Source organism: Chelonia mydas, chromosome 3, assembly GCF_015237465.2.
Source record: "Chelonia mydas isolate rCheMyd1 chromosome 3, rCheMyd1.pri.v2, whole genome shotgun sequence".
Taxonomy (NCBI): domain Eukaryota; kingdom Metazoa; phylum Chordata; order Testudines; family Cheloniidae; genus Chelonia; species Chelonia mydas.
The window spans coordinates 22,983,852-23,005,048 of record NC_057851.1 but is presented as its reverse complement, the minus strand read 5'-3'; the positions used below and the strand labels follow the sequence as shown (position 1 = coordinate 23,005,048).

The following is a 21,197-nucleotide window of genomic DNA, read 5'->3' as shown; positions in this document are numbered from 1 at the left end:
GTCTAGAGCACATGACTTATGAGGAGAGGCTGAGGGAGCTGGGATTGTTTAGTCTGCAGAAGAGAAGAATGAGGGGGGATTTGATAGCTGCTTTCAACTACCTGAAAGGGGGTTCCAAAGAGGATGGCTCTAGACTGTTCTCAATGGTAGCAGATGACAGAACGAGGAGTAATGGTCTCAAGTTGCAATGGGGGAGGTTTAGATTGGATATTAGGAAAAACTTTTTCACTAAGAGGGTGGTGAAACACTGGAATGCGTTACCTAGGGAGGTGGTAGAATCTCCTTCCTTACAGGTTTTTAAGGTCAGGCTTGACAAAGCCCTGGCTGGGATGATTTAACTGGGACTTGGTCCTGCTTTGAGCAGGGGGTTGGACTAGATGACCTTCTGGGGTCCCTTCCAACCCTGATATTCTATGATTCTATGATTCTAAGAGACAGCCCTGACCTTAAAGGCTCTAAATAAACAAAACAGACAAACTATTATTACCCCCATTTTACAGGTGGGGAACTGTGGTCAGGAAGATTAATTGACTTGCTTAAGGTAGCACAGTAAATCTCTGACAAAGTGAAGTTTTCCAGAACCCAGATTTCCACCCAGTTCCTTAACCACAAGCCCATCTTTTCACTCTGTTGTGGAATGGGTACCTACCTTCCCATTTAGAATCGGACTGAGAAAACAACAACTTATCCCACATAGACCATCAAACAGCTGACAAATGACAATAACTTTCAGTCACTACCGGCTTGGGTGGAATGTGAAGCAGTAACCTGGGGCTGAAAGGCTTTCTCTTTTATTACCAGTCTAAGAGCTATCCAGTCCCCAGGAAGCAATTTACCTGCCCATCTTTCTCCATGAAAAAGACAAGTTTTTAGGTCTCTTATTTTTCTTCTGGATTTAATATTGCCACAAGTTAAATCTTCAGTGTTTTTTTCTGTTTGAGTTAAAAGTAGTTCTGCATGATTCAGTTGTTGACTTACTTAGCCAAGTAATAATTTTGACCATCCCTCTATGTCTGACTTGAAAGCATAAAGCCACTCATTTCGTCCTGCGGAATTAGGTTTCGTCATCTCGATAATGCATTTTTTCTGCATTTAATTGACTACTATCAAAAGTAGCCACAGGGAAAAGTTCTGATGACTGCGGTATGAGTGCGGGGTGGGTTTTGTACTGAGGGAGCGATAGCCATAATAACACAGATGCTTTGTTTAGATTTAAAAGGGTTTTAGTAGAAAAATAAGCCTTAATCTATATTCACACTAACCACTTCCATTAACAGCTGCTGCATCTGCATTCATATGGTTTTCATTAGTGTGGCTCTTTAGCACAAAGGGTCAAAATCTTCAGCTGAAATCTGCTCAGTTATATATCAGTGATAAATTTGACCCAAAGACAGCTAATCACACGAGGGTCAGTCTTATTTTTCTTTCTTTTATGCAATAATTGAGTGTAAATTCAAGACCGAGAATAGTGAAATCTGCTTGTAATTATCTCAGTTATGGTGAAACTCTGTTTATTGAGACAAATCCTGATGTCCTTGCTCACTTTTTTACACTTTCCTTTATCAGGCAAAACTCTCATCACAAAGTAGTGGGGGAGAAGAGAAGCTGCCAGTATTCTGTGAGTGGGGTTGAGAGTAAGAGTGAATCCCTGCTCCTAATCTTGCTGCAGATATTCCCTGCAGAAAGGGAGAGGAGCTGGACTTGTCTTGCTACCCTTGCTTCCCTGTGGCTTCAGATACTGTCTAGCAGAGACCCTCTTGCACCAATAAGCACAGCTACTAGTGCCCTCCCTCTGTAACTGCTGTGAGCAAAGAGAGATCTAGATGCTACACCTGGGATGAAGAAGAACCTTTTGCTTGATTGAGCCTTTCCCATTATCATGAGACTGCTCATAGTGAAATTTTTGTGGAATAATAATAATTAATATTGCTGTTGCCCTTAGAGATCAGAGTCCCATTGTGCTAGGCACTGTACAAACAAAAGAGACAGTCCCTGTCCCCAGAGAGCTTGTGTCATAAATATAAAGGGAAGGGTAAACCCCTTTAAAATCCTTCCTGGCCAGAGGAAAAACCCTTTCACCTGTAAAGGGTTAAGAAGCTAGGAGAACCTTGCTGACACCTGACCAAAATGACCCATGAGGAGACAAGATACTTTCAAAAGCTGGAGGGAGGGAGAAACAAAGGGTCTGTCTGTGTGATACTTTTGCCGGGGACAGAACAGGAATGGAGTCTTAGAACTTAGTAAGTAATCTAGCTAGATATGCGTTAGATTATGATTTCTTTAAATGGCTGAGAAAATAAGCTGTGCTGAATAGAATGGATATTCCTGTCTTTATGGCTTTTTGTAACTTAAGGTTTTGCCTGGAGGGATTCTCTATGTTTTGAATCTAATTACCCTGTAAGGTATTTACCATCCTGATTTTACAGAGGTGATTCTTTTTACTGTTTCTTCTGTTGAAATTCTTCTTGTAAGAAACTGAATGCTTTTTTCATTGTTCTTAAGATCCAAGGGTTTGGGTCTGTGTTCACCTATGCAAATTGGTGAGGATTTTTATCAAACCTTCCCCAGGAAGGGGGGTGCAAGGTTTTGGTGAGGATTTTGGGGGAAACACGTTTCCAAATAACGCTTTCTCAAAAATAAACCCGGTTAGACGTTTGGTGGTGGCAGTGGAAGTCCAAGGGCAAAAGGTAAAATAGTTTGTACCTTGGGGAAGTTTTAACCTAAGCTGATAAAAGTAAGCTTAGGAGGTTTTCATGCAGGTTCCCATATCTGTACCCTAGAGTTCAGAGTGGGTAAGGAACCTTGACAGCTTGCAGTCTACATATAAGGCTATAGGTGAACAAAACAGATTGGGGAGCCCAGAAAAATAGTGAGATGATACTGGTGAGCATGAAAAAAGATGATACTGGTGAGCATGGTTTCAGCAAACCAGCTGCCTACCATTATTAAGGGTTTGTGGGGGCGTTTTTTGTATGCATCATGCCAGATAAGTGTTTTAAGAAGGAATTTGAAGGGAGGACAATAAGGTGGCTCTGTAGATATTTATGGGGAGCTCCTGTCATTCATGAAAGGCAGAATGGGAGAAAGTTCAAAGGTGCATATTGGAAAAAATTAAAAATGGGCCATCACAACTACCTTCATTTAAGGAACTAAGGTGGGAAGCGACCTCTCAATACCATGTAAGGGATGATAGCTAGGTCAAGGATAGGCTGTGAAGGGCCTTAAAGGTGATTACAAGTAGTTGGATTCACTGGAGAAGGGGGAACTAGTGAAGGGATGTGAAGAGTGGGGGAATAAAAGTAGAAGATTCCAAGCTATTTACTATGATCAAATCCTAAAGTCTGTACTTTGTTTCTGCTAACATCTGTATTGAGGTAAATTCCCAATGAGGCAGCACTAAATGAGTGAACACTGAATAAGGGCTTCAGGATGTTGTCCTCCTTGAGGCCCAGTAATGCTACCTACGTACATGTTGATATGCCAATTAATTATCCTCCTTGCAGGGGCAGCCTGCATAAGGGAAATCATTGTTTGAGGCCATTACACCCAGCATATGGATGCACAAACATACTGCCTTGACAGAATGGATAAGGGCATATTTGGGGAACAATTCCACAGAGAGCAGATTTTGGATCATATCATGTGCTTTTTAAAAGTCTTAGTGTGCATAATCTAATAATAATTTTGCAAAAATTTCATGACACATTCTAATAGGATCTTTCTTCATTGTTTTAAGATTGTATCTTAGATTTTTCTCAGACATAATTTAAGTCTCTCGGGCCCAGCACCTGAACTCATTCCCTAGCCTTAGGCAGAGGACAGGTACGTAGAATAGGAGGAAACTTCCTCTCTGGATTGAAACCTCTGTTTCATGGCGGTTACTCTAACCCAGTGGCTGCAGGAGCCTCCTAAGACTCTTGTGTAGCTCCCCATCCTGTGCAGGAGTGGGAGGACTGCTCTGGGAGACCTCTGGCCCTGCCCTTCCATAGCACTTTCCTGCCCTCTCCCACCTCTTGTGTATTGCCACTCAGGGAGTAGGGCTTCACACTGTGTAGGGATTATGCACTCCCATGCCCTCCTCATCCTTTGTCTTCACCTCCTTTGTACACTATAACTGCATTAGTTCTTCTGTGCGGGGAACCTCCACACCTATGAAGAAAAGGACTCGATTTGCCTCTTAATGCATTTCCTTCCCTGGTTGAAGTAAATAGCAATCCCATAAGAGAGAACCTAAGATGTATAAACTAGTGTTCTCTGACACTTAGTCTTACCTGAATTAAGTTTCTAGCGGAGAGAGATAATGATCAACTAGTGAGGCAAGATTGTACTCTAGCAAGTAGGAGCTAGAAAAACATTTTGATTGCTAAGTTAACCACCAGTGTCAGGAACACAGTGCATACCAATTCATGACAGGCTGAAGTCATGCTAACAATTAACATATAGGGTTCTGTGATTGTCTTTAAGGAAATCTGCACTTTGTAACTGTAAATAGAGTGGTGAAAAAAGAATAAATATTTGCATGAGTAATAGTAGTCATAGAGTAGCTTTATTGCTGTCTCACCCATTTTCCTTCCTGCTAAAGTCCTCTGGACACTAAATTATTAGCACAATAAAATATTTGGTTAATAAAGCCCACCATTTTAGAGTTTGTACCAAAAAAACCAACAACCTGAGGAGGAAGACAATAAATATGAGGCCAGCAGAGTGCTTAAAACACTTACAGAAAAGGGGGTTAGATATTGTTTTAAAGCCATGATGAAGGGGCTGAGATGGATGTAAAGAACGAGTGAAGTCCACACCATTGGGCTCATCACAGCAGAACTCGCTCATTTAAAATTCAAAGGCATAGTCATAAGAAGTCATATGGTGTTTGAGCATAGCCACCTGCCAGGATGAGGCTAAAAGAGGAAGTCTTGAATGTGGCCAAGATCTAAACTATTAATACCAACAGTGCCAATTTAAAGTAATTTAGCTATTTTGTATGTATCAAGTATAAGGAGCATAGGAATAATCATGATTGTTCAACCTAGTGAGTAAGCCTGCTGGAAGCAATTCAGATGAACTGCTGGAATTCCAGTAAAGAGGAAATTACAACAATCAAATCTGGTGGTCATGAGGGCATGTGTTTTGTTTTTGTGAAGTTACCACAGATTAGAAAAGGGAGCAGCAATTGTAAATTGCATAATCAGTGGGGAGAAAACAAAAATCTTTCTGACACATTTGCTTTCCATAGAAGCGATGCCAAGATTCTAAATCTGGGTCACTGTCTCCAAACATGTACCCTCAATACGCAGGTCATGAGGAAAGAGCATCTTCGTAACCAAGACCTCTAACTGCTGACAAGAATTTGGTTTCATGTGGGGAGGAGAAGGTGGTTCTGATGCATCCAAACATTTTGCAAAGACTAAACTTGCAGGCATCCCAGAGCAAGAATGATACAGTTGTAAGGCATCAATACACCGATGGTGCTCTACCCCATGTTGTGAAATAATCTTACCAATAGTGCTAAACATGGGAGACAGGTTAGATCTTTGAAAGTTATCACATGTCTCTCAGGATTATACAAATGTGCATCAAGATCAGCTGAACATTATCTTATAGGCACAACTGGAAATAGAGGACAGTTCCAGACCCAGCAGCAATGATCGTGTCACTGGAGCAACGACCTATACTCAGTTGTATCAAAAACCACTGAGATGCCTGGTCTGACTAGAATGCATAGGTGACCAGGATCTAAAACCAAAGTAAATTGCTTATAACGCTGACAAATATCGTCTCAACTCCAAAGGAAGGCTGGAACCCAGACTGGAACCCACAGAGGTTGGCATTGATGTTCAAATATAGCTGGAACTGCTCATCTTCTCCAAAGAGGAGTTTGTAACTGGGAAATACCTAGCAAATATTTCAGCAACAAGAAATGGTATTTTGAATAGGGGATTAATCTCTTAATATTTGAAAATGGTGCAGGGTGTCCCATTGGAAAGCAAGTTTTTGAAATGCCTATCAATACTGGCATTACAGCCACCCAACTTACTTTAAGTGGTCAAGTTGAACTTGGTATATTGAGGAGACTCTGGACTTCCTTATCAGTAACTCATGGGAACTGAAGTAGGGGGAGATAGTGTGTTCTGTTGGAAGCAACAACTCTTGCAATCAAAAACCTCACAGAAATCAGCTGGAAACTGACAACTTTACCATGAAACATGTTGCAAACTTGTCACAGTGATCAAACTGAATGAGTACTGAGATGGAGAAACAGTCTGAATAATCAGATTAATGATTACTGAAGTTCAGCTGAATGGTATTTAGCATATGAATAAATCCCATATTACAACAATAGGTGGTGGAAGTGTTTTGAAGTTCTGTTTTCACTTGTTATGGATGAGGACAGAGTTGAAGAGAATAGTCCAAATAAGGAAATATTCATCTTAGTCCTGATAAAACAAATCTCTCCTTAAAACTCACAGCAACCCAGTGCCTACAGAACACTGCAGCTGATTGTGGCTAGGCATGAGTAGAAATGAGTCCACTGATCTGCTTGTCTCCTATACTGGGATGGTTATTTTCTGTCAGCATTAGCAAAACAAAACATGTCTACCCATTATCCCTTTCGAAGATCCAGCCTTATATCACTAAACTATCTGAGAAATCTGTCATAGGTGCCAAACCCCATCCAAAAGAGGAGAGGAAACAGAATAAGCAGAAATGGGGGGAAGGACTAGTCAGGTGTGGGCACACAGTTGGTATAAAAAGGCATCAATTCACACAATCTGGCCACTGCTGCTCTTAGAGCTTTCTCCCCTGCAGCACTTGCTCTTTAGAACACTCTGCTTTATATCTTAGTACCTAGTCAAGTGTCCATCTCATTTCCCATAGCATCTGAAAACAACTCTCTTTCTGCTTGCCTAAACCTCTTACTTTCTCTCTCCAGCTGTGTTTATTATTTAACAACTCAGTAATTGTATCATTGAATTCTTTTAACAAGTTAGGAATACATTTGTGTGTGACGGCATTGTATAATGTCAGAACTCTCCATTTCCAACCCTCCCTGCCCCCCCCCCCAAGTAAAGAGAGATCGTTTCCATTGTGGGTATAGACACTGAGCCAGGATCTGATCTCAGGTAAAACCAGTATCAATCTGGAGTAACTGCATAAAGTCAGTGGAGTTGCACTGTATTTTACTCTGGTGTAACAGAAATAAGAATCTGGCCTGTTTCACCCACTTTGTGTGTGAAGTACGTTTTGTTAGCAGTAAATGGTGCCTTGTTGCCATTAACTTCAATGTAGCATTACACTGAAAATCCCCATTTATTAATTTTTCCGTAAGGGCTATAGCCTCAGTTTCACTGTGTGGCACAAATGACAGCAAAAGTGTGGTTAAAATCATACAGTTGCGTCCAAAGTGCCGTGTGAAGGGAAAATCTGGGAATTCAGGCTCCTCCCTATCTTCCAAAGGGAAGAATACAGCAAATTCCTGCATTCTGCAAAGCTGCACACTTCTGATAAATCTTCCCCTTCTGGGCCATGATGACACAAATCCTATCTCCTTTCCTGTGGGAGCAGAGGACCTTTGGGGAGCAGAACCAGTTTGCTGTATAAGGCATGGGACAGGGTTTGGGGAGGCCATTCTGGAGGTGCATACCCCTCTGCAGTGTATCTCTGAGAGTATTGTGCAGGGGTGCTTATGGAAAGGGCTGTGGTCCAGGGCAGGCCACTCCAGTCATGGATTCCTGCTCCTTTGTTTGGGTGGGATAATTCCTCTCCCATTCCACTCACAGAGTCCCCCAGCTACTTACTCAGGCTGGGTTCTTTGGAGAAGATTTTTGGCCTTTATGTGTGAATGGTAGGTTCTGGCTCTAGATTTCTATTTTTCTGTGGAACAAAAAATATATTTGAAAGGATGAATCACCAGGCTGGTTTCACTGTGCTAGGCAGTGTCGGAAGTAGCCTGAGGAGAAAGGAACAATGCTGAGATTGGTCAGGAGTTGTAGTTATTACCGGGGCACAGCAGGGAATTTGTTAAGCAACATAGTAAAAAATAACAAGAAAATTGGTCTGTTATTTCAGATTACTCCAACAGTTCTTCACTTGCCCAGTGTTTTTGCTTTCTGTATTTTTCCATTATATATATATATATATATATATATATATATATATATATATATATATGAATGATATGGTATGTGTGCAAGGGTGAGATGAACAGTACCTTATAGTACCTACTTATACGAACAAAGGAACAGATTGTGACTGTCTCATTCATTGTGAGGAGCAATGGGGATACTCATCTGAAGCTACGTCTACACTACCGCGGGATCGACGCTCCAGTGATTGACGCACCGGGTGTCAGTTTAGCGGGTCTAGTGAAGACCTGTTAAATCGACCGCAGAGCGCTCCCCGATCAACCCCAGTACTCCACAGGGAATGAGAGGAGTAAGGTAAGTTGACGGGAGAGTGTCTCCTGTCCACCCAGTGTGGTGCAGACACTGCAGTAAGTCGACCTAAGCTACGTTGACTCCAGCCTCAGTGTCTGCTAGAGGTTTGCAATGTGCACAAAGGCACTGCTCAAGGAGTAAGGTATTACTCAGGAGGAGTAAAAGTATCAGAATCTGCCCCAATCAGATTCTTCATGTAAGAAAGTGCTCACCAACATAGGGTTGCCTATTTTGGTTGGATGTATTCCTGGAGGTTTCATCATGTCGTCTTTAATTAAAGATTAATCTTTAATTCCTGGAGACTCCAGGACAATCCTGGAGGGTTGGCAACCCCAAGTAAGGATTGGACAGTATAGACCATAGTGAGAGCAAGTGAAATTGTATATATATAAAATAAGGAAATTCCACATGGCGTTTGATGGTTCTGCCTAGTGCATATAGAGCTGGATTGTGACTTGACACAGGCTAGAACAAGTGGGCGGGGAGTGGGCAGAAGAGGTGAGAAGTGGGCATAGGCTTGACTTTGTCCCCTGCTATGTGCCAGCTAGCACAGCTGAGCTGGCACAGTGGGTGTTGTATCAGGCACAGGCCAGCAGCTAATTAGTACTTCTCAGAGCATGGAAGAAGTAGGGAGGGTGTCTGAGCTGTAATGCCTACCAAGGCTACCCCTGCAGCGCTTTAGCTTACATGTCACCCGTTGCTCAGGGCTGTTTGGGAAGTAAGGTACTACTCAGCATGAGTAAGGGTAATAAGTGTAAACATAGCAAAAACTTTGCTAAGTATATGGAGACCAGAGGCCAGCCCCAAAAAGTTTACACATGAAGAGAAAATGAGTAGACATCATCTAAAGATTTGGATATAACCAGAGCAAGAGACTAAGATGTGAAGTACAGCATGACCAGATTTTCAAAAATGTGCAGGACCAGATTTTCAAGAGCACAATCTGGGCCAGATTTTCACAAGAGCCCAACTTTCCTTTAAGCACAAGAATAACGGGCCAGATTTTCCAAAGCACTCAGTAGCTCCAATTCTGAGGCCTGGTCTACACTGGGGGCGGGCAGGTGGGGGGAACTGATCTAATATATGCAACTTCATCTACGTGAATAATGCCTACATGAATAATGTAGCTGAAGTCGACGTCCTTAGATCTACTTACCGCGGTGTCTTCACTGCAGTAAGTTGACAGCTGACACTCTCCCGTCAACTCCGCCTGTGCCTCTCACCCTGGTGAGGTACCGGAGTCGTCGGGAGAGCGCTCGGCGGTTGATTTATCGCATCTAGACTAGACACGATAAATCAACCCCCGCTGGATTGATAGCTGCCCGTCGATCCAGAGGGTAATGTAGACAAGCCTAACTCTCAGGGTACCCAACATACTGAATTCTTTTGGACATTCTGGCTTTCCGCATGTGTCTTGTTAGTTCTACATTTTCTTTATCAATTATTTGTAGCACTTCAGTGCAGAGAGGGGGACTAGGGTTTCACTTGCTCTCACTATGTTCTGTACTGTGCAATACTTACTTAGGGTTGCCTGAGTAAGGATTGTCTTGGAGTCTCCAGGAATTAAAGATTAATCTTTAATTACAGATTATGTCATGATGAAATCTCCAGGAATATGTCCAACCAAAATTGGCAACCCTATACTTGTGTTGGTGAGCACTTTCTTACATGATGAATCCCATTGGGGCAGATACTGATACCTTTACTCCTCCTGAGTAGTACCTTACTCCTTGAGCAGTCCCTTTGTGCCATGTTGCGAACTTCTAGCCGACACTCAGATGAGTATCCCCATTGCTCCTCAACATGAATGAGGCAGTCCAGTCCTTTGATATTCATATAAGTAAGGTACTATTCATTTTACAGTATGTGTGTAAGGGTATCAGAATCTAGTTCATTCACTTTTGTAGACATATGTGAATAGGTACTCCCTAATGCAAGCAAGGGTTGCACAGTGAAGCTCTCTATATTTACAATAGTCAATCTTGACTCAAATTACAATTACCTTTCATAGGGGTTTCAAAATGAAGTATTTCAGTGTATATTGCTGGTATTTAAAGTCAGTGTTTTAGTTAAAGTCTTGATTTTGCCCTGATTGTATTACGTAGATTTTTAAGTAGATTTTTTATTTTGCTGACAGAAGTTTCAAAAATATTTGTTCAAATTTGTTTTGTTAGAAACAAAACATTTTTTTTTTAGGCTGATGTGCCATTCTCCAGAATATGCAACACTTGAACAACAGTGCTTGGATATTGACATACTGAAGTGATTTGGAAGCAAATGAACAGATTAAACAAAAATTTTACTCCACATAAAGATTCTAATAGTGAGTGAGTGACCTTCTGCCAACTTGAAGAACTTAGTGTTTGTGCAGCTGTGCTCTGCTGTTTCTGCCTAATGCATATTAATGGATTTTCAGAGGAAAAAAAAAACCATGTTTTGTAAACCATGATTATTGTGGCATAATGTAAAAATGTTTTAATTTTAGAAAATTAAATGTGTGTTGGCAGCTAGTACATTCATTGCTAAGGACGGATTATACCTCTTCCATAATAATGAAGAGAAAGAAACCCTAGAAGACTGAACTAAATCTCATGGTTAACTAGAAAAATCTATGAACAATAGGTTTCTTACCAAAATTAATTGTATCTACAACAACCAAAAGCATTGACGCTCACCTGATAGTCATATGACACTGTTGAGCCTTACTGCAGATTGTAATTCAAATGTATTTTGCTAACAAAAGAACTAGAGGTTGAAAAGAAGATGGAAAAAATGAGTTGATATAATTACAGTAGACTGGAGGATTATACCTGACAGGACTGATCAACTAGTTTTGTTCCCTGCATCAAATGGGAGCAAAGCAGATAATGTACCATGTTTAACTGGACCAACAAATAAATGAGAATCCGTAAGATTTCAGTCCCAAATTATTGCTTCCTTACATGTTGGTTAAGTTATACAGAAAGCAACATTTATGAAAGGTTTCTGTTCATAGAATATCAGGGTTGGAAGAGACCTCAGGAGGTAATCTAGTCCAGCACCCTGCTCAAAGCAGGACCAATCCCCAATTTTTCCCTCAGATCCCTAAATGGTCCCCTCAAGAATTGAACTCACAGCCCTGGGTTTAGCAGGCGAAGGCTCAAACCACTGAACTATCCCTCCCGCCTGTTAAACTGTTCATTGCAATTACCACTAATACAATACACAGAGAGGTTCACATTATATGGCAAAATGCATCAAAGGATGCTGAAAGGTGTTTGAGGCAGATCAGCCAATCTGTAGTGGAACAAGCAGGTGAGCAAATACTAGGATCATGTATCACAGAGAAAGACGAGAAAGGAGTGTCTTGTTTCTGTGAATATGATGATGGAAGAGATTATAGATAGGTATGCTGGGCCAGTTGTTTGCTCACATACACTGGTATAAATCCAGAGCAACTCCATTGACTTTAATAATTATATCCACCTAACCAAGAAAATAATTTTTCTTGGAAAATGGAGTTGAGGTTTACAGAAGAATGGTATTTCCTGAAGGGATTTTATCTGCTTTACATATCTGAAGTGCCATATGAATCAATGGGACAATGTAAATAAATGGATACATTTAGAAATAATATAATTATAAATCAAAAAATGAAGATATGGAAATATCTAGAATCCAAATTAATAAGTCAAGTAAAAATGACATAGATGAATGAAAGAAGGCAGATGACATTCGTTTTAAGCTCCTTATGAATATAGCAAAGGAAGTTATTGTACGTATTGGTAGTCATCTTTGAGAACTCTTGGAAAACAAGGAAGGTACTTGGGGACTGAAAAATATAGCACTATTTTTAAAAGGCAAAAAGAAACAAAGGAAATCAGCAGGCCAGTTAAAACATGAAAACAAGTAAAATATCAGCCAGTCTGTAAGCAATTGGGATGGGGGCAAGGAGAAAAATGTATTACTACTAGATTAGCCAGTATGGGGTTTTAAATATATACTGTGCCAAATTAACTGAGTACAAGCTTTGTGGAAAGTGGGGCACCCAAAGACAATACTGGGCCAGATATTCTGAGGAATATATGACTTCCTGACCAAAAGGCTCAACTTCAATTATTTATGCTGGTTTAAATGAGAGTAGAAGCAAGGGCATTAGGTTTTTTTGCCTACACAAAATTGATAAATTGATAGTTGTTCCACATGAGGATTAGTATAATTCACAAAGAACATAAGAGATTGAAAATGGGCTTCTTTGGTATGCTAACGATTTTTACATAGGAAGCAAATGCAGAGCATGTCCAGGTCTGTCTGCTAGATATTGGCAATACCCTAAAGAAACTATGAACCCAGTTGTGCCTTCAGTTATGTCTGTTCAGCACCATAATGTGGTTGTGCAACAGAGGACAGAATTTGTCCCTAATGCTTTGGGATATTCCTGGCTAATAATACTTTGTCCTATTGGTTGCACTATTTTACATATCGTACTTGCAGCACTCCTTTCATACCCAGTAAATCCTTTGAAACTGTGCCCCTTTTTCTGGGTGCTCTTGCTGCTGAAACCCATGCTGTCCTGGCAAAGTGACTTGCCAACAGTTATGACTTGCCCCTGGGACAAGCTGGTTTGGATACTATTATTCTGGGATGGATACATGATGGAATGGGAATGGGAATAACAAAGATTATTAATAGAACTGTGACAACTTGGGAAGAGGTACTGAGCAGAGATCTGGATGCTTTAGTGCCATGTCTAGTATCACTCAGGAGACTGCATAAAGGGATACATCGATCACAGTCACTAACCACACAAAGCTAGGAGGGATGGCTAACGCTATGGGAGCCTGTCCAGTTAAAGCAGGCTGTGCTGAAATGATGGAAATGGGCAGAGAAATGAGTAGCTCACTTGATGAGAAAGAGACTACGTTTTAAAATGGGGAAAAGCTTTTTTAAACGCAATATTGCAGGGGAAAAAAAGATTTTGAGATGGGGAGGGAGGGGAAGGGTTGGCAGGTGATTTTAAACTGAACTTGCATATGAAATGTAGAGCTGCCACCAAAGGTGGGTGCTACAGTGGAAAGTAGAAACACATGTGCTAGGTGTTGGTCCCGGGAAGACATTATTCCTTTCTGTGCACAGGACACAACTAAGCACCACGTGAAAATTTGAGCACCCTGTTAGCAAAATAGTGGAGAAAATATCATATAAAATGAAACCAAAGTACTGCTATTTAGAACGTGGCCCACAAGGAGAGATTAAGGTAAATGATGTTATACATTTTAGGTAAAAGACGACAGGGGCCAATATAAAAATTACTGAAAGAACTGACATATTTGTTTATAAATACAGCTCATATCTCAAGTGTTGACAATTGGATGTAAATGATCTGTGTTCACTACATAGCAATTAATGCTTATATTTCTCCACTTCCATTCTTCTTTCCTGTCTGTTTTTATTCCTTTTTAAGGTTTAAGTTAATCTCTGGATTTCGAGTTAACTTGGGCACATGGATATTAGAGATGGAAAAGACTTGTTCATGCTTCCACCAGTTCAGGATTGTTTCCCCACAGTATAATTCTTCAATGCTTCACATTAGGGACCTGATTAGGGCCTTGTATTTAGTGTTGGCATTTACACCTGTGCAGCGTGAGGGCACAGTAGATGTTAAAGGCTATCAGATCAGAATGGTAGTGTTTTAATCCTGTGTTGCACAGATGTAAATGACTACACTAAGGGGAGTGGAGAATCAGGCCGTATATTTTCCAGTGGGTTTTTTGTTACATACAAATGGAAGTTTTGCTATTGACTTAGATGGGAGCAGGTTGTGAATGAAAGACTATATGAACCCAATCCTGCAAGCTGAGGAGCACCTTCCACACCCATGAAAGTCAGTGGAGGTTGAGGGCAGAGGGAGGTTCAGGAGTGCTCAGAATTTTGTAGGAGTGGGTTCAGCTAACCAGGTTAACTTGAATTCAGTGTGTGTGACGGGGCGAATCCCTTATAGAACTGGGAGTGAGAAAAAGAATCAGCCAAACTGTCAATCACCCAGAGAGATGGTAAGGACTTCTCTGCAAAGGCTTCTAGGTACAGGAGCCCTTTATAAAATGCCTGGCTCTCTCCTAACTAGAGAGTCAGAGTTGAAGAGCTGGTGAGGAAGGGTCATCTCAGCCAGTTATGAGACATATGGAGTACTTTAGGCAGGTAAATGGACTGACATTTTGTTATGGAAAAGTATCCCTTGTTGTTCTTTTTTTTTTTTTTTTTTAAGAATGTTTGGTACTTTGTTTGCTAAACCTCTCTGAACTGAACCTGGCTGACTTGTTTGGACAGTCTTTTTGCTACAGTTTGTGTGAAAGGTGGGATGGCTGGCTTGTGAAGAACCTGACCAGAGGTTGGCAGGTGACTTGAATGCCAGGGATGTTTAAGACGCCATATAGAAAAAGCCCTAGATATGGTTTTGTGATGAGCTGATGCATAGCTGGAATGGCAGACGTAACAGTGTAAAGGAAGGTTTCTGAAATGAGCATGACACAGTTCACGGGCTATTAGTAAAAGTACCAAAAAATATTTTAAATAAAAAACCCCAAAAGAACAACAAAGAATGTCTTTCCATAAGATAGTGTCAGTCCATTTACCCATTCAAAGTACTCCATATGCCTTATTGCAGGCCCAGGTTCCTCCAGGTCAGAGGTTCTCAACATTTTTCTTTCTGAGGCCCCCCCAATATGCTATAAAAACTCCACGGCCCACCTGTGCCACAGTAACTGATTTTCTGCATATAAAAGCCAGAACTGCTGGCAAGCAGGACAATTGGCTGGGGCCGCATGCCACAGGGCCCCCCACGAAGCTACATTGCTGAGGCTTCAGCTTCAGCTCCGGGTGGCAGGGCTAGGGACCTGGGCGTCAGCCCCAGGCGGTGGTGCTTCGGCTTTCTGCCCTGGGCCCCAGCAAGTCTAATGCTGGCCCTGCTTGGAGGCACCCCTGAAACCTGCTCGAGGCCCCTTATGGGGCCCCGGACCCCTGGTTGAGAACCACTGCTCCAGTTGACTCTTCTTCATCAACCCTTTAACTCTGACTCTCTAGCTTGGAGGGAGCCAGGGGTTTTAATGAGGACTTCCCAACCCAGAACCCTTTGCACAGAAGAGAAGCCCCTCCCCTGTCTCTCACAGTTTGGGTAGCTAACCAGCTCTTTTCCTCAGTCCTGGTTCTGTAAGGGCTTCACCCCTTCATACAATGGGATTTCTTATTTGAATGAGGATTGCTCAGGTGAGCTGGGCTTGCAAGATCAGGCCCTAAGAGCTTAGGACAGGAAATGGCAACACTGTCATTCATCCACTGTCTTGATGACTGCAAAAAATGCACATTGAGATAAAATGTGATTATCTAAAAAAAATTATTAAGAAAGTAAAAAAATGAGGTGGGGGAGGGAGAATTATTTGTACTAGTCAATGTGAATATACCAAAACCTAAAATTATCAGAAGAAAAATGTAGTCCCACTAATATACTGTAGAACACTTCATATTTCAAGAGCGAGGCATATTACAGGCCCTGAGCCTGCAAAGATTTCCACCTGTGATTAACTTCATGCATATGGGAAGTCGCATGTACATCAATGGGACTGCTTACAAATGTACCGTTAATCATATGTGGAAGCCTTTGCAGGATTGGAGCCATAAAGCATAAAGAGTCTGTCAGTCATTGAACTGGCATCAGTGGAGGGGTTTAAGGTAAGGTCAGGGGTGAAAGTAAGGGGGTACAGGCCGGTACGGTGTATCGGTAAAAGGTAGCCGCCAGTACCGGCCCATACCGCTGACTTTAAAGTGCTTTAACATCGCTGCCCCTTTTGCGCCCCCAATCAGCGGCCCTGCCGGGTCCCTACCAGCTGGGCCACCAATGTGGGGGCACAAAAGGGGCAGCGATGACCCGACAGGGCCACCGATGGAGTGCGCAAAAAGGGAAGCGATGTTAAAGTGCTGCCCCTTTTCCCTCCCTTACCCCCCAGCTGCTGACAGTGGGGGGTGCAAAAGAAGTAGCTGCCCTGGGGCCGTGATTTAAAAGGCACCGGGGCTCTGGCCAGCACTGCCACTAGTGTGGCAGCGCTGGCCACAGCCCCGGGCCCTTTAAATCGCTGCTGAAGCCCCGGGCAGCGCAGGCCAGGGAGCACAGATGGACTGGCTGGGGGATGCTGACCCACAGTCCCGCCCCTTCCGTCGGAAGCCACACCCCTTCCGGGGCGGGGGGGGGGGGGGTGAGGGGCGGCCAGAGAGGCCCCATACTGGTAAGAGCTGCATTTTACTTTCACCCCTGGGTAAGGTTAAAGAGAAACTTGTGAATAATATCAGATCTATGAATTTGTGAAATGTATGAATTAAAATGTAACAAAAAGATCACAAAATCCTTTTCAACCCAGCATAGTACTGATGAATAACAATGCCAGCCTAAGGAACACATAATTGAAAACACAAGGAATAGTTAGGAACCACTTTATGAAGGTTACTAAAAGAAAGGTCACTTTTTAATATGTTGGTAACAACTGGCAGGAAGAACCTGTTAGTCCTCTCAAAAAGAAAAGAAAAGAAAAAGGGTGGAATCTTTATATTAAATGATTATTAAAGATAAAAAGATTAAGCAAATTCTCATTTATTTTGAAAACTAACTCAGCAGTCTCTCTGCAGGACTTAAGAGCTTTAATTGAAAGATGAATTTCTTAGTTTTTTCTCGAATTCAGCCTAACACTTATTTAAATATAGTTTAGCATCCAAATAATCAGGGAGAGCATGGGGTCGGGCTTGGCTGAAAGCATCAGTGAGCACAAAACAAGGCTGTCAGTAGCATACTCCAGCTTGGTTGCTAATCAAGTTTTAAAACGATCACAGCAACTTGGCTAATTGTATTAATTTGCTTTTCTTAAGGCAGAATGGGGAAACAGAATAGCAAACTGGCCCCTGAAGTGATGGAGGATCTGGTGAAGAGCACGGAGTTTAACGAACATGAACTCAAACAGTGGTACAAAGGATTTCTAAAGGACTGTCCTAGTGGTAGACTGAACCTTGACGAATTTCAGCAGCTTTATGTAAAGGTACGTTATTTATTAGCTTCTTATTCCACAGCCACAAGAAGGGTATCAGAGCGATGCCTCAGTATGTGTAGAGCAAAAATATCCTTCATGGCTATCATTCAAATTAAAGTCTATACTAACAAGGAGCAGACAGGTATGTACATAGGAATTACTATTGCAATTGGACCCGTGGTTCAAATAGATCAGTATTCTGTCTCCGAGAGTAACCAGTACCAAATGCTTCAGAGGAAGGATATAATTTTCCCAAAGGGGAAGAGTTTTCCTAAACCCTCTCAACTAGAGATTGTTTTATGCTCTGAAGGATGAGGGGTTATTGCCTCACTCCTGCAAGATGATCCATGTTGGCAGATCCCTATACCTCCATGCAGTGCCACTGGTTTATAAAATGAGTATCCTGTAGATGTTCTCATTACCCATCCAAATATCTATTCCTCTTTTGATTCCCAGTCATTTCTTAGCCCCAGTGAAGTCCTGAGGCAATGAGTACTATAGACTAATTATGCACTATGAAAAGAAAGTTTCTTTTTGTACGTTATAAATGTATTGCCTTTCCTTCTCATTAAGTTTCCCCTTGTTCTTGGAGTATGAGAGAGGATATGTAGGACATCTGGTTACCTTCTTTTTATTAATCATTAATTTATCATGTACCATGTCTTCTTATTTTTACTATGTATTTATTTTGTAAGGGGAGAAACATTGGAGACAGCATGAGATGTGTATTCATATTACAAAAGTAATTACATTCTCATTCAAAATGGAACAACTGCCTGAAGATCAGAGGCTTCAAAGTAATTTTAAGTAGGAAAAATATTGGATAGTGGTGACGAACACTTAGTTCAGAAAATTACAGTGTTAGGTTGAGGAACAATAAAAATGTCTGCAGTCAATTTTACCAGTGCTTTGATGGCCTGGAACTCAGTAATGATCTCTGTAGGCAAGGACTATCTGTATTTATCTGAAATGGAGCTGCAGTCCATCTTTCCTGAATTTCCCCAGCCCTGGACCACACCATCCCCACAAATATTATAAGTGGCCCCTTTCCCGCTGCCAGTGAAGGTTACTGTACAAACACTGCCATCTGCAGTGTATATGAATTAAGCTACCATCTCTGCACTTTGATTTCTGTACATTAAAACAGCATTCTGAAAAGTCCTGTATGCATCCGGTGAAGTGAGCTGTAGCTCACGAAAGCTCATGCTCAAATAAATTGGTTAGTCTCTAAGGTGCCACAAGTACTCCTTTTCTTTTTGCGAATACAGACTAACACGGCTGTTACTCTGAAACCTTCCAGAAGACTGGGACTCCCTATTTTGTGACAACCCTGCTATTACTGCTTTAGAGCGTTGTGTTTTGGATTGAGTGATTATTGATTGCCTCCATTTTAGATGATGTTTGGCATGTGTCCTACATTGACTTGCATCTTGTTTCCCATGCATGTTAGTAGGAAAAGTAAATAAGCATTTGCAAAATATGTATGTGTAGCAAAATATATAAAGTGTTTAACTGTTGTGGAACCATTGCTTCCTGTTTGATAAATTACAAATAAAAAGTGGGGAATAAAGTCTAAATAAGTATTTGGGGAGGGAGGTTGTGTGGGAGGGACAGTTTTATGATGTCATCTCCCAGCCATGAGGACTTCTCCTTTTCAAAAGTGTTTCTGAGTCATCCGTAGAAGTCATTGTAGACTCCCACAAGATGCTTTACCTCAGAAGGAAATATCCCAGAGATAAAATTTAGTTCCATTGTTACTGAGTGGTAGTGCAAAATGTAAATCACAGAGTATAAAGGTTCATTGCTGCTTAAAAGGATGAGAACTTTGACAACACACAGAGAAGGTAAATCTGGCTACTAGCTTTAGTGCCTTTACATTACACTTGTGTTTTGAAATATAGGCTAAGTAAGATTCCCCAGCATTTGGATATTCCTATTTTAGTAATAAGTGCCCCTAATATTGTTTTAACATAACTCTTATGTGTTTAGCCTTGTTTGTTATAGGCTGAAAATTATATATATATATATATATATATATATATATATATATATAATATGTCTACATGCAGGGCAAAATCCTGACTCTGCTGAAGTCAGTGGTAAAACTCCCCTTGACTTCAATGAATCCATGACTTCATAGTTTCTCTCCCCCTCATGCATATTCTGTAGAACAGTAGTTCTCAACCAGGGATACATGAGCCTATGGGGGTTTCCAGAGATCCTCCAGGGAGTAAATCAACTCATCTAGATATCTGCCTAGTTTTACAACAGGCTACATAAAAAGTACTAGCAAAGTCAGTACAAACTAAAATTTCAAACGGACAATGACTTGTTTATACTGCTCTATATACTATACACTGAAATGTAAGTACAGTATTTATATTCCGATTGATTTATAATTAAATGGTAAAAATGAGAAAGGAAGCAATTTTTCAGTGTGTGCTGTGACACTTCTGTAGTTTTATGTCTGATTTTGTAAGCAAGTAGGTTTTAAGTGAGGTGAAATTTAGGGGTACACAAGACAAATCAGACTCCTGAAAGGGGTATAGTAGTCTAGAAAGGTTGAGAGCCACTGCTGTAGAACCTCAGAGTTACAAACACCAGAGTTACAAAGTGACCGGTCAACCATAAATCTCATTTGGAACCAGAAGTATGCAATCAGGTAGCACCAGAGACCAACCCAACCTCCCCACCCCGCCCCCCGCCCCCAAACAAAAAAAACGGTAAATACAGTACAGTACTGTGTTAAATGTAAACTACTAAAAATATAAAGGGAAAGTTTAAAATTTTTTTGACAAGATCAGGAAACTTTCTGTGCTTGTTTCATTTAAATTAAGATGGTTAAAAGCATTTTTCTTCTCCATAGTAAAGTTTCAAAGCTGTATTAAGTCAATGTTCAGTTGTAAACTTTTGAAAGAACGTTTTGCTCAGAGTTATGAACAATCTCCATTTCCGAGGTGTTCGTAACTCCGAGGTTCTACTGTCAATGCTTCTAACAGGTTATTCCCTGACTCTCTGAGACATTATTACTTTCCATGTTCCCATGGCGGTTGATTCTTGATGCTTGGGACACTCATTCAGTATTAGCTTCTGACTACAGAAAAAAATCCAGATTTGAAAATTGACTTTCGCAGCAGAGGTCACCACAAGAAGTCACAAGGCATTGTTGTTCGATTTTAAGCATTCCAGTTCTCTGAAATACATATTAAGGGTAAGAATGTATGACATTTATGTTGATTTCTTAATTGATTTCTTTATGTTGAGTGTGAGCCTCCAGTTAAAAGAAAAAAAGTTCCCAAGTTATATTCACTGGATTTTAGCCAGGAAGGTTTCCATAAATATTTTATTGGGAAGATGATTACAAGGTTTACATTCACTTCAGTGTTACATTTTCTCTTAGATGTCAGCATCTGTCTGCTCATGGGATTTGTACCATGCACTTGGACATGTCTGATCAAGGAGTGATATTAGAATGTTCATGGCAAAACTTTGATCTAAGGAATGAGACTCCTTCCACACACAGCCAGCCAATGGAAAACACCCACAACGTTTACTATCACAAGACATAATATGTTCTTTTGATATTAATATAAATTGCCAATTTTGCAGAGTTTTACGGTCTGGTGACTTCATTCTGTTTTTACAATGCATTGAAAAATTGTCATAATTGTTACTTCAGAGGCTTCAGTGGTTACGTAGAGACCCGTGAGTGACT

The 21,197-nt window shown here is 41.1% G+C and overlaps 1 protein-coding gene across 2 annotated transcripts in view; it reads left to right on the top strand.

The window, feature by feature from the left end:
* Nucleotides 1–21,197, top strand: part of VSNL1 (visinin like 1) — a 152,529-nt gene that overhangs the window by 54,632 nt on the left and 76,700 nt on the right. The window contains exon 2 of one of the 2 annotated variants that reach the window (XM_007052863.4): nucleotides 17,325–17,491. In XM_007052863.4, the coding sequence (XP_007052925.1) occupies nucleotides 17,330–17,491 (162 nt within the window). In that variant the 5' untranslated portion in view covers nucleotides 17,325–17,329. The remainder of the gene's footprint in view (nucleotides 1–17,324; nucleotides 17,492–21,197) is intronic. The other variant, XM_027817899.3, reaches the window with a different exon arrangement.